Source organism: Sceloporus occidentalis, unplaced genomic scaffold, assembly GCF_023333645.1.
Source record: "Sceloporus occidentalis isolate IW3139 unplaced genomic scaffold, rSceOcc1.0.p SCAF_8, whole genome shotgun sequence".
NCBI classification, from domain to species: domain Eukaryota; kingdom Metazoa; phylum Chordata; class Lepidosauria; order Squamata; family Phrynosomatidae; genus Sceloporus; species Sceloporus occidentalis.
Genome location: NW_028316988.1, coordinates 18,865,285 through 18,878,952, shown reverse-complemented (window position 1 = coordinate 18,878,952; position 13,668 = coordinate 18,865,285). Strand labels below are relative to the sequence as shown.

Here is a 13,668-nt window from a genome sequence, read left to right as displayed (position 1 = left end):
ATCACACCTAAAGAGTATTTTGTTGACTAGAAGACATCTCTGATCTATCTGGACAACTCTCTGGAAACATTCAACTGGAGGCCCAAGGTTTGGGAACCACTATCCTACATCATTCTTGCATACACTAAATCTACACGCACATTGCCAAGTGGTGGTTGCATACTACTACTCTTCTGCTGAATATTGCAGTTGAGAAGACAAAGCAAGATAAAGACAGAAAGTGCAAAAGGCAGGAACATTAAGAAATACTATGACCACAGATGATCTACATGATTTAACAGCAGATGATGAAGACATTGAAATAGTTCAAGACTGAGACAGGGATTCAAGCATCAATCAGAGCAGAGACTGCAGTTAAGAAGTCAGGAAAAAGACTAGGACTTAGAAAGGAAGCTATGAAGGGACTAGACAAGATCCTGAAGTGTAACTTGTTACACTTGGGCATGCTGGAGTATCCTATTGTTCAAAGGGGAAGGTTCAATGACTGCTTCCATAATCCCAGTGAATCAATGGGCAGTGATGTATCACACACCATGCAAGAATACACAACCGCACACCAGCAACAGTTACACTTGTAGAATCCTACTTATGCAACTGTGAAGTGAATACGGAAATCACACCATGGCTAAAAAGGGGCAGCTGTGTAAGGGAATTTAGGCATCCATAAATCACCAAAAGGATGCCAGTGTATATATGATATGCTTGTGAGTTCTGGCATAGTCCATTTCTACCTAACCATACTTCAGTGGGAGAGTTAATAATCCAAACTTGGATGCTGTGGGAAAGAGGAAGACTTTGAAAATGTTTGAACAAAACAGAGACATACTCCCCAATGAAACAGCATCAACAGAATAAAATGCACCCTTGACTCTGCACAAGCCCAACTCCTATCCAAGCATCCAGATTAGAGCTTGGAAAGATGCTTCCCTAAGCAATTAATTTACAGAAGGGGTGGGAAGAGGCTTGCCCTCCAGATGTTGGCCATGCTGGCTAGGACTCCTGAAAGGTGTGGTCAAACAACATCAACAGAACAAAATGCACCCTTGACTCTGCACAAGCCCAACTCCTATCCAAGCATGCAGTCATTTAAACAGCAGACCTCCAAAGTGACCTGAAGCAGCTTTATTTTGGCCTGTCTGTATGGGGCCTAAGTGAAAAATTACATCCCTACTGTTGCTCCAATGTGCCACAATTAAGTATTCACATATATACACTATGTATGCAAGGCATTGTGGAAGCAGACTTAAATCCTACTATTCATCCCAGCCCAATAAGACCTGGTAAATCAGTGGAATGTAACTGCATGTTGATCCATCAATTCATTAGTTGATTCAGTAGATCTACTCTCATTTGGACTAACCAACAGGATTTAGACCAGCAAATGCTGATGACCAAGCTTCACATGAGGCCCACTACAACTCTTTCAAAAAGAGGAAACTACCAGCTCTATTTGGAAGCAAAATTATTGGAACCTTCCATGTTGGGTGACTAGCCTCAAGTTCTTGCTGTCATTCATTGTTGTCAGTCATCTTTGATTTATGGCAACCCAATGAATGAGAAACCACTAAGACACCCTGTTATTCACAGCCCTATGAATTCTTTCTATCCACGTTCTTCACTGTCCAGCTTTCATAGCAATTCATAAAGCTCTGAAATACTAACCTCAGTACAAATACCTCTGTCATATTGTTATCCCCAACTAGAGAAGACTCATTGACTAAACTGGACTGACTGATGTGTTGAATCCCCATGCAACCATTGGTTGAGGGGTGTAGCCACACTACAGAATTAAAGCAATTTGATACCACTTTACCTGCCATGATCTATCCTGCAGAATCCTGGGATATATAACATGGTGAGATATTCAGTATGGTCCGTCAGAGAGCTCTGGAGACTCACCAAACTACAAATCCCAGGATCCTGTAGAATATGTCATGACACTTAAAAGTGGTGTCAAACTGCATTAATTCTACAGTGTGGCTAAACCCAATGTGTCTAACCAGGTTGAGGACTAATATACATGAATCTAGCCAAAATTCTTAGTGCTGAGTCTTGCAGAACAGATATTCTGCCTTATAAGCAAAGAGTCAGGACCAAAGAATTCAGCAATGGATCCATGCTTCTTTCTTTTGAAAAATGGCTTGTTTCTCTTCTGCCCTCTCTTCTGACTAGGCAGCCCTCCAGATATTGTTGGACTACATCTCCCAGAATTCTTTTCTTATTATCTAAGCTGGTGAGAACTCGCTGTTTGATAACAACCAATGAGCCAACATGATTCTCATCCTGCTTTACTCTCTTTCCAGGCCAAATCAGAGCAGCCAAAGAGGAGCTCCCAGTTGCCAAAGCCTCCTGTGTCCCAGTTTCTATTGCCTTTGGCTCCCAACCACTTTTGCCTTTGCCTCACGCCTGCTACAGATTTTGTTTTTTGGATACCACATCCCAGCCAAACAAACATAGTCAAACAAGCTGGCTCACCAGTGGACCAGACACCAAAATAAAGCCCCAAAGCCCAGGCCAGCTGTGAAACGTAAAGCAATGCTAGATACCCTGCTGAGCAGCCTCTCGATGTACAAGGAACATCATACAACCCAAACTGAATTGCAGATAGACCTTATTACACACAATTCAGAGATGAAAACTGGAACACATGGGGCCAAGCTACAGCAGAGTGTGGTCAAGACTACATCATCTCAAGATATGTCCAAAGTACCACAGTATCAGTTTAGTCGTCTTGGCTAGATTTACTCTACACAGTCTCAGCGTAGGATCTCAGACAAAGGTGTCTATGCCAGTTCTTTGGATAGCAATCTTCAGACCTAGAGACTGTCTTTATCTCAATTAGACCTGTGAGGACTTTTGTTATTGTTGTTCAAAAGAACGTATTTTCATGGTGCTAGGACAACTGATGTGACACACTTAAAGTCAGGCTTTGACCAATGCAGTCAGTTTTGTTGACTGTCCAAGTGATGTTCAGTGTGTAGTCAAGATGGAAAATGTTATTAATGAGGAAGCACAGACAAGTTAGGAAAAGCTGCAGCTGTTTGCTTTTGCCTGTCTACTGGAAAGGGCAAGATTCCACTCAGACCGTTCCTTCCTCTCCCCGATAAATTTGAGCACAGATTACTTTGGCACTCTGTTTGCAGCGATTGAGGTAAGCTTAGGATAAAGTTGGAAACCAGGAGGAGGAGTGAGAAACTGGGATGTTTTTAAGGCAGCTGAAAAACCAAGATGGCAGAGAAGAAAACATGTCCCTCCTAAATTGGGACAGTTGGACATCCCGAGGTTGAGTGTGCATGGAAGGAGACAGGGCCAGAGCAGGGACTTGTGCAGAGATTACTCATGAAGCTTTCGCTGCCTCCCAGATGCATTTGTGGGAAAGATTGCAAAGATATATTAACTGCCCAACAGCACACTCCAGTCTCAAGTACACATGGTTTTGCAATGCCACAGGCTGTTAGAACAACCAGATCCTACAGCCGTGCGGCATTTTCTCACATCCCCATTCCTTAGAATGCCCATATTTGGAGTGGGAGTTTCGTGCTGTGGTTGGACCCACATGTTGCAGGGCTGCCCCCATGACATCACAGCCTCCCCCACATCTTCCTCCCCTCCATCTTATATGGCTGTCTTGATGCATTGGGGGAATGACCTTAGCCAGACAGAAGTAAATTCACTGCATGAGTCACCCAGAAGGAATCTTAACAGTATCCCATTTGTCTGAGAAGGATTCCATTTGTGTACTGGCAGATGGAAATCATTTAACGCAGATGCCCCCCCCCCTCCTTGAGAAGTTTCCAGATCATTTAATGAATATCCTTATCTCTTATTTTAATTTTTTGGCCCTGGAAGCATCTGAGAGTTTGCAAATGAATCCATTCAGACTGCCTCCCCCCGCCCCCCCCCCATCTTAAACATGGAAAAACCAGTCACCAAGAGAGAACAAAATCCCAGCTAATTCCCAGGGTGCTATTTAATATACTGGACTGTTGTTGTTTTAAACCCAGATTGCCATGTTGAAAAGAAAAATCTCATTTTCTCTGCACAGCTCTCCGGTGCTAAGGGATTGCGACTTGCGAGAAGCTGTAATCCCCCCAAAAGTAACTTTACCAAACCCTGACTCCACCACCAAAACCCCCAATGACCCCTGGTTTCTGATATTTTAATGTGTATGCCCCTATGGCCATGGAAATGCCATTCAAAAACCATCCATTGAAAGCTTTTATTATACAATGAAAACTCCCTTTAGGACATTTTGCAGCACAGTATGAAAAGGAAATAAACAGTACATATATCTTGGTCGCTTTCAATAATAGTGACATTAACTGAAGAATATTAGATACTGGTGTCTTTGTGTAGAAATTGCTTTGCTGGATCAGAATGTTATCTACTTCAACCTTATGCAAGATTCCTTCATACGCTGTGCACTGAAATCTCTGTCAGGCCCAGCCAGCATACCCAATGATAAGGCTGATGTAAGTTGTAGTCTACAACACCTAGAAGGAGGAGGAGGACTGATTCTAAGGGTTCCTTACAATCATGTAACAACCATGTCCAACTCCTATCCAAATATCCAGGTCAGATCCTGGAAGGATGGAATTACAGCATGCGGTAGAGCATCAAAAAGAGAAGGGGGGTATTCAATTAATTTATATCCAACCAGACCAACAACTGCTATACAAAGGGTGCGGAATGGATACTCTGGGACCCAACATCTCCACATTGAAACACACAATGAACATAGCCAAAACCTTCTACCAAAAGTGCCACCTAAAGCACCACAAGAACATGGCTTCTTGGGTCTCCTACTAACCCCCACATCTCCATAAAACTCAGAAACTGGCCCTGTTTTATCCCAGAAGTGGGATGTCATTTCCAATCACACAAGACAGGGGAGAAGGCCCTTGCATCCTTCAGCATTTCCCAACCCTGAGATATTCTTAGATCAAAACCAGCTTCAAAACGGAGCTGAAGACCATCCTGTTCAGAGAAGCGTTCCCAGGCATTGCATAATTGTCACTTGCTATCTGATGTTCTTTTGTTGCCTTTTTTTTATTCATTTCCTGTATTGCTATGTATTTTATATGTATTGTCCTACTAGAGAGGCAGGCTAGCTCCAACAGGCCTCCCTGGAAGAAGATTAACCATCCACTAAGAAGCCAAGCCCTCCCTCCAGTCCATCTCTCCTGATCCAGGCCTTGGAGGTAGAGAAGAACTGCTGGCCCTCATCCCCACCACCACTCCCTTCTCCTTTTGTGTCGTGTCTTTTTAGATTGTAAGCCTGAGGGCAGGGTACAGTCCAATTAAAAAGATTGTATGTACAGTCCGTCCTTGCCTTACGCGGGGGATCCGTTCCGGATCCCGCCACGTAAGGCGAATTCCGCCTATGCTCGAGCCCCATTGGAAACAATGGGGCTCGTGCGCGGCGGCACGGCGGCGTGGGAGCGCGCGGGGCGCAACGGGCACACGCGCCGATTCAATTGAATGGGATGCGCTGCCCCTTCCGCCCTGCGCGCGCCCCGCGGCTTGAGCGCGTATGCTCAAGGCCGCGTATGGCACGCCCGCGTATGGCGCGGGCGCGCTGTACAGCACTGTGTAAATTTACAGTGCTTTATAAATAAAAGTTAATAATAATAATAATAATAATCAAGCTTTCCTAAATCTTTGAGAGACAAATGTCCCCAAATCTCACTTATGAAGAGAAATAGTTCTTTGAAGTAGTAAAACATTTAAATATATGCTTTCAGTGTTGAAGAACCATGACTATCTTCGTTGGATTATTGATAGAGACGTTGGATTACTGATAGAGATTATTGATAGAGAATCTTGGACTCATGCAAATATTTGCAGTTCAGGACTTATTATGTAAAAATTTTCACACCGGCTTGTTGTTTGCAGAAAACAACATTCCCACTACAGGAAATAATGTTTCTGCTTACCTTACACACATATATTTTACAGCCGACCACTATTATTGTTAATAACCTTTGAAGCCTGTGAGCAGACAAGAAAATAATTTATCAATCTCATATTATAATAGGGCTGATATGCCCAAACTGTGTAAAGACACAACAGCAAAGGAGTTATTTGTTTCTTAGGCCTTGACTTAGTATTTGGAGGTACCCTGGTTCATAACAGAGATATTCAACTGGGTTTTTCATGCTTCATGGTCATTGCTAGCTCTGCGCTCTGTGGATCTGTCTAATTCCCAAGAACTATCTAGACTATTAGCATTCACCATATCTTGTTTTGTGTTCTGTTGTGTAAGGATTTTATCAATCCCGAACCTGCTGCCAATTGATTGAATGCATGTGTGTGGTGGACTGCAGTTCCCACAATTTCTCACCATTGGTAGTTGAGGCTGCTGGGAACTACAGTCCAACAACATCCAGAGGGCTTTATGTTTACTAGTGCAATTTAACAGGAGATCCTAAATCCAGCTATTATGAGATCTAGTCTTGTACAGCGGAGGTGGAAGTCATGACCCTCTCCAGCTGTTGCTGGATTGCTAGTCCCAGCAGCCCTAGCCAGCATCATCAATAGTGAGGGATGCTGGGATTTTCAGTGAAAGAAGATCTGGAGGGCCATATGATTCCCATTGTTGGTCTATATGTATTCACCAATTTCGAGAATGTCAACATAATTTCCTAATGTTTTATCATGCCCCACCTCTATATTACCTCTATTTCCAAACTCACATACATGGAGCTGCTCCTTGTAAAGAAGTGGATCTAGAACAGGGCTGGATAACCGCTGGCTTGCCTAATGTTGTTGTAGTACATTTCCCATCATCCCTATCAATGACAATGGTGGAAGTTGTACTGCAACAACTTCTAGAGGCCTATACACTGACATTCTATCTAGCTAGCTAGTTCTTCAAGATGGAGTAGGTTTAGCCACATACAGAATTATACATATGGCCACATCAAGAATGCATAGTACATTGCAATACTACATTTCAAAGTTATCCAATGGCCCGCAACGCATCATCCAGCCAACAAAGTGTGCAAAGGATAGCAATTTGAACTCCTACCACGTGTTGCATTTCTTTTGCTAGTATCGTTATTCAGCCCTTTAAAAAGGGTGTGGCGGTGTGAGAGAAGCAAACCAGCTGAAAACCTTTGGAACATCAGATGGTGTCTTGGTTTGAAGGACTCTTTAACACTTCCCCCATTTGACTCACCCATGGTTTTCCTGGAAGGTCACCAGAAGATTCACAGAAGTCTTCCCATAAAAGCAGTTTGAGCTTAGTGACTGTAGTTCCCCAGTCCTAAATAACATGCAGGGACCTTTATCATGTTTAAGCAAACCCCATCTCCAATAGGAGAAGGCCCATAAAGCTTCTTCTCGGCCCAACTACCATTCTCTTTGAAAAATACTAAAGGTACATATCAGGGGAGAAAGCATAAGGAGGAATTGTGCAATTCCTAAGGGAATGAGAAGGTTAACACTGCAAATATCTTCAACAGGGAGATCAGCAGATCAGATAAAACTGTAAAGTGGAAAGATATTGCAAAGGCTATCTCATTCAACCACCTACCTAAAGCACTCCAAAGAGATGGCCATCCAACCTTTGCTCCAACAAAAGAGAGTCCAACACAATCCACTCTATTCATTTGCACCTTGCCACTTGTTACTTGTTCCCTAGCAATCTACAGTGCAATATAAATAAAGCATAATAATAATAATACTAGCAATCCTACTTACTAGGCCACTATAGTGTGCCTAAAATTTCACTTGCGCTTTCAGTTAAAGAGGGAAAATGTGTTAAGAAAGAGGGAAAAGGTTAAGCAAACAGATGTCGCACATGTGTCAAGTGTCCAAACTCTTGTTGAGTATTTCCGGTAGGATGGCCCGACCCCAGGAGAATAGTCACCCTCCCTTCCATAAATACATAACTCATTTCCTGTTCAGCAACATTATAAAACCTGATTATCTGCCAAGGTTTGTAGATCGCAAGAGCCCCTTCTCACACAAGAAGGGAATCATGAAGCTCATGGGCCACATAGGCCACAGCACACCCCGACTCCCAAATCATCCAAAACCTCCACAAGCTTTGACCATCATAACCCAACTTATATCTGTCTATTTGGGGTCCAAATAGTCTTGAAAACACTGTTATCAGAGTACCCACTGCAAAATAGAAAAGATTACTTTAAAACTACCTGGAAAATGAGTGCGGGGAATACACTATTATTCAGAATGGCAGGCATAAAGAGACATGATGGTCCTCTCTAGGCCAGAGGTGGGCAATTGGGGAGGAGAGGGGGCATCTTATCTCAAACCTATGTGGGGCACACCAGTGCATTTTAGCATGTCTGTAGTGATGCAATGTTTTAGGCCAATTCCCCCCTTTCTTCAGGGATTTTGGTGTTTTGGTGGGGTTGGAGAAGCAAACTATCGCCAAGGGGTGGGTGGGAATGAGGATAGATAGAAACAGAGAATGGTAGAAGGAATATTGATGCAAAATTGTTAGTATTTGCTTGTAATTATCACATTAATTATCTCAATAATGCTTACATTAATTTTGGGTATATCGGTTTTGTGCCTGTACACACATACATGCACACATGTTCAAATAATGATTGTTAACTATCCCAAAAATAAGGGGATAGGGGCAGTCTGTACACTGCCAGAGTTTAGGAATTTATTTGGACTATAACTCCCAGAGTCCCCCAAACAGAATGCTGACACTCATGGAGGCTGTAGTCTAACAAAGTAACTTTCCCAAAGCTGGGGTCAGGTCTAACTGCTGTAGCAATGAAATCTTAGAAAAGGGCTGGGTAATATAGACCCACCCCCAGGACATTGTACTACAAAGCTCATCATCCCCAACTGCTGTCCATGCTGGCTAAAGCTGATGGGTGCTGTAGTCCCAGGGACATCTGGAAGGCCACCAGATCCTCAGCTGTTTATTAGATGTTCTATACATTTAAAAAAAATCAGTAGATTCATAGAGAAATAGCTAGCTCAATTTGTCCATCAGTTTTCTGGTGGGACTCCCTAGTAATTGCACAATAAAACCTTATTTCCAAAGACATGTCCACTTGGAAGCAATGTGACTTATTTCCATTTCTAAGGAGGTTTTACTGCTTTTGGCTTCCAGTGACACATATGGTATGGTGCAGTCTTCAGACATTGCCTACTATAGGAAAAATTCACGCAACACAATGAGTTTGATGCATTAGTATTATCATCTCTGGTGTTGTTCACTCCATTTCCATAACATTTCTAGCCCCTCACGTAAAGACTGCGCCTTCAAATAAGGTTCCCATGCACACGACTCACTGCAGCTACTGTCCTTCAACTGTACAATTGGAAGTACAGTCGGCCCTCCATATTGATGGATTATTTATCCAAGACTTCAAGCATCCACATCTTGAAAATATTCCAAAAAGATATAAATTCCAAAAAACCCCACAAACAAACCTTGATTTTGCTGTTTTATATGATCAACATCATTTTATTCCACCACTGGATTCAATGGAACTTGAGCATCTATGGGTTTTGTTATCCATGGGGAGCCCTGCAACCAAACCCCAGCAGATACCAAAGGCCCAATGTAATTAATTTGACAGTCCAGGGAAAGCTTAGAGTATCTGTTTCAGAAGAATCTGCCAGGATCAAACTTAAGAGTGAACGTCTAGATTCATTTTTCCTCCACAAATGCCTGAGAACTGAAATATGGACAGCCAATTCGCTTTGGGGACATTTCTCAACAGCTCCACTTCCAGAGGCTCTTCCTCAAGCTTTCCAACCAAGTTTGGGAAAGTTTCTTCTCTGAACTACAGTTCTCAAAGTCTGAGAATTGAAATACATAAAAGGTTTGGATCTGCTCAAACTCTGACCCAAGGCTCTGGATAAATTCTTCCATTGCTATTCCCCTCTTTTCCTTTCACCTTTCTCTCTTAACATCTCAGCTCCTGTAGACTGTGAGAACGTAATCCCCTTGGGGCAGGGACTTTCATTGCAAAGGTCTATGTCATGGATGGACCACCAAATACAGAATGAAGTCAAAGTGGAAGAGAACTGTCCAGGGGATGCTCTCTCCAGATCCCACCTGATCTGACTAATCCCCAGACACTATAACAATCCGGCCCACAAAGATCATGCATATAATGGAATAGTTTGGTTATCTGTAGTTCCTGAATGTAACGGGACGGAGGGGGCGGTACTGGGACAAAGCCACGTCCTCCAGATTCTTTCCAAATATCCCTTTTTGGGAGGCTTTTTTTGGAGAGATTAAAGCATAAGCAGGGTTTCCACACAAGTACAGAGAAAGCACATTAGGGGGCGTCCGTTTTCTGAAGTTCATCTGAGTTTGCAAAGTCCTTGCCTTTGATCCCAGATTGTTCTTTGGGGAAAGGGAGGGGGGAAACCTCCAAGCCTGGGCACAGCTATGAAGAGATCCTTCAAAGACACAGATACTTGTAGATCAAGTTTTCAGTTTTTAAGTGGATGCAAGAGGGAGCAGGGAGGGAGAAAATCCTAATTCTCTTACCATCCTAGAAAGTGGCAACCCTCTCTCACACACACAGATTGTGTTTCTGAAGTTTGCTACCTTTCCCGTCCCCTTTGACAAATGGCACCCAAGGGATTCCAGCTGCTAAAAGGACTTTGGAGATGAGTGGTGTGCCAGTGGGGCACCCATGAAAACATCAAATGGGAAAATAAATTGTAGTTAGACATCTTATTCTCCCCTCAAAAAAAAAATCTTATGTATACAACTTCTATTCTTCTGCACAAAGACTTTAGTCTGTCAAAATTCAAATCTGAACATGTAGAAAGTGGAACGGTTACTAGGAATCATTTGGTCCCCTGAAGGCAAAGCAACTGTTAGTCTCCAACCATCAACAAGTCAAAGATCAAGACCAAACAACAAATCAAACTCAAGAATGGGGTTAAGGTGGGTCCTTACCTGCATGGCTCTGGGCGAGTACATAGACTAGGAACAGCCCTATGCTCCAAGGGCAGCCGGAGCTCAGCACCCAAGTCCTCTTTTTCCATCTTGTGTGAGTATCCATGGTCCGCCAAGGGAAAAGAAGGATTTTCGGAAAGAGCTTGTGCAAAAGACGCAAACCTCAAGGCTGATGGAATAGTTCACTCTCCTTTTTTTTCTTTAATATATATATATTTATATAAAATATTAAATAGTCAAGACTCCCCTCCCCACCCACCCCCAGAGGAATGCACACTTTATAAAGCCATGAGTTTCAAAATGCTTGGGATGGAAGAGGAGAGCGCCAGAGAAGTTTCCTCCCAGCTGCTCTGCCTCTTTGCAAAAAAAAAAAGAAGAAGAAGAAGAAGAGGAGAATTAAAAAAGAAGAAGAAGAAAGTTGGCTTGCTGGCTTAAAGAGATGTTTGGGTGCCCTCTCTGTTTTCCTTAAAGAAGTTACAGTCCTCTTGGTGTTTCCTCCTCCTCTGCCTTGCCTTCCTTCACTCCTTTCCGGGTCCCTCTCTCTGCTCCTTTTTCCGGGGTGCCCTTCATTTAAAAAAAAACTTTTGGTGATGTTCCCCTGTCCCTTCTCTGATCTGGGAGTGAAACTTTTTTCAACCCCTTCTCCTCTTTCTTCTAGGAAGGCAGATGAGGATAGAGTGTCAATCCAGAGGCAGGGTGGCCAATCAGGGCCCAGGCAAAAGCCCCAGGCACCGCCTTCCTCTTTCTCTTTGCAAGAGAGGCTGAAAGGAGGAGGAAGGGAAGAGAGGAAGGAGTTGGCCAGAGAAAAAGTTGTGTGTGTGGCAAAGAGGGGAGGGGGCCTTTCCTCCATCCATCCTGGATCCCACCTCTCTCCTCTTTCCTCCAACCAGGCAGCCTTGCTGCTGAAGGAGAGGCCCCCAGCGGGAAGTTTGAACACAGCCACTAAAGAGAAAACCTGGACAGTGCGTCTCTATTCGACTGGCATGAGCAATTCAGATTTCCAAAGTTCCTCAAAGTTGACGACTATCCGAATACCCAAAGCTAGTACCCACTGGCTGGGAACAGCAAACTCAAGAGCACCGTTCTATCCCCTGCATATGATCTTGCACAATTTTCTCCCAAGATCTGAATACAATTTTGCATGCCATGCACTAGTTTGCAAGAATTGTCAGAACAAGGCTGACTTCTGCATGAACGCAGCCCAGGAGTTTTCAACAAGGGGGGGAGCAAACTTAAATGCAATTCCGTAACACCTCCGGAAGTGGCATGGGACTGAGAAAATTTCACGCCACTCCATCCTGCTTAAAGTATCCATCCAGCTCATCCATCATACATGAGACAGAGCCAGCTTTGAGTACAAGTTACAGCTTAGAACCTCAGGTTTTGCATGAATGTTGGACACATACAGACTCAAAGTGTCACTATACAGTGTGCCCAGATTAACATGAGAATCACTCCTCCTTACCCAGGATCACACGGGGAGTGTGTGTGTGTGTGTGTGTATACACATTCTCTCTCTCTCTCTCTCTCTCTCTTTTCCAGGTCAGCATTCTCTGAAGATGCCAGCCACAGATGCTGGCGAAACGTCAGGTATAAACTTTTCTAGAACATGGCCACATAGCCCGAAAAACCCACAAAAAAAGATGTAATCCAGTGACATGAATATCTAGATGTAACCAACTGTAGCGGGCGGTGCATATTTCCGTTACTAACCTAAAGAGCCAGAGTTGTCCAAAGACGACTCCTTTGGTCATGTGGCTAGAATGACTGCACCTGTCCACTGAAGTGGTACCTATTTATCTGCTTGCATTTGCATCCTTACGAACTGCCAGGTTGGCAGTAGCTGGGACTAGGGACAGGAGCTCACCCCATCATGCCGCATTTGGGCCTTGAACTGCCAATCTTCCAACCATCAGAATTGGCATCTTAGCCACTAAGCCACAGCATCCCAGATGTTTCCCAGATGTAAAGTGGTAGACAATAAGAAAAGACCTCATTATGGGATGGATTGATTCAATCAAGCAAGCCACAGCCTTGAGCTCACAAGGCTAGGTTGTTGATGACTTGGGCTCTCAAGAGTCTTGCAATGAAGTAACAAAGTAGAGTCTAAGGCTGTCACCAAATTAAAGCCAACTGTTCCTAGGCATCAAGAGGAGTACAGTGTCTAGATCAAGGGGAGTAATAGTGCCAGTTTATTCTCAGATCTCACCTGGAAAAATGCATCCAGTTCTGGATGCCACAATTCAAGAATGACATTGACATGCTGGAGTGTGTCCAGAGGAAGGAAACCAAAATGGGGAAGGTCTGGAAATCATGCCTTATGAAAAGCAGCTTATATATGTTTAGTCTGGAAAAGAGAAGGTTAAGAAGTGTCATGGTCACCATGTTTAAATATTTGAAGGGGTGTCATATTGAGGATGGAGTAAATTTGTTTTCTGCTGCTCCACAGACTAAGACCTGGAGCAATAGATTCAAACTGCAAGAAAAGAGATTCCACTTAATCTACAAGATCTCCATCCCTAAGCTACCTTTTCTGTTCTGGATTTCACTGGTTGTCTACTGTGAAAACAGAATCTTTGCAGTGTAAAGTTTGAGGGTGCTTTAATTCAGCTTAGACTGAGGATTCTTTATGTTTTTAAGTACCTGCCAACTTTGTAATGTTACTTCCAAATTAAAATGTGTATACGTATGTGTATATATATGTGTGTGTGTATACACAGAGAGAGAATATTAGCATTAAACAGTGGGACGCA

General features: G+C 43.3%; 1 protein-coding gene across 1 annotated transcript in view; it reads right to left on the bottom strand.

Annotated features, from left to right (window-relative positions):
• The window catches only part of LOC149308107 (collagen alpha-1(V) chain), a 178,135-nt gene extending 167,047 nt beyond the window's left edge, over positions 1–11,088 (bottom strand). The window contains exon 1 of the mRNA XM_089535095.1: positions 10,916–11,088. Within this exon, the coding sequence (XP_089391221.1) occupies positions 10,916–11,021 (106 nt within the window). The 5' untranslated portion in view covers positions 11,022–11,088. The remainder of the gene's footprint in view (positions 1–10,915) is intronic.
• Positions 11,089–13,668: the final 2,580 nt, after the last annotated feature.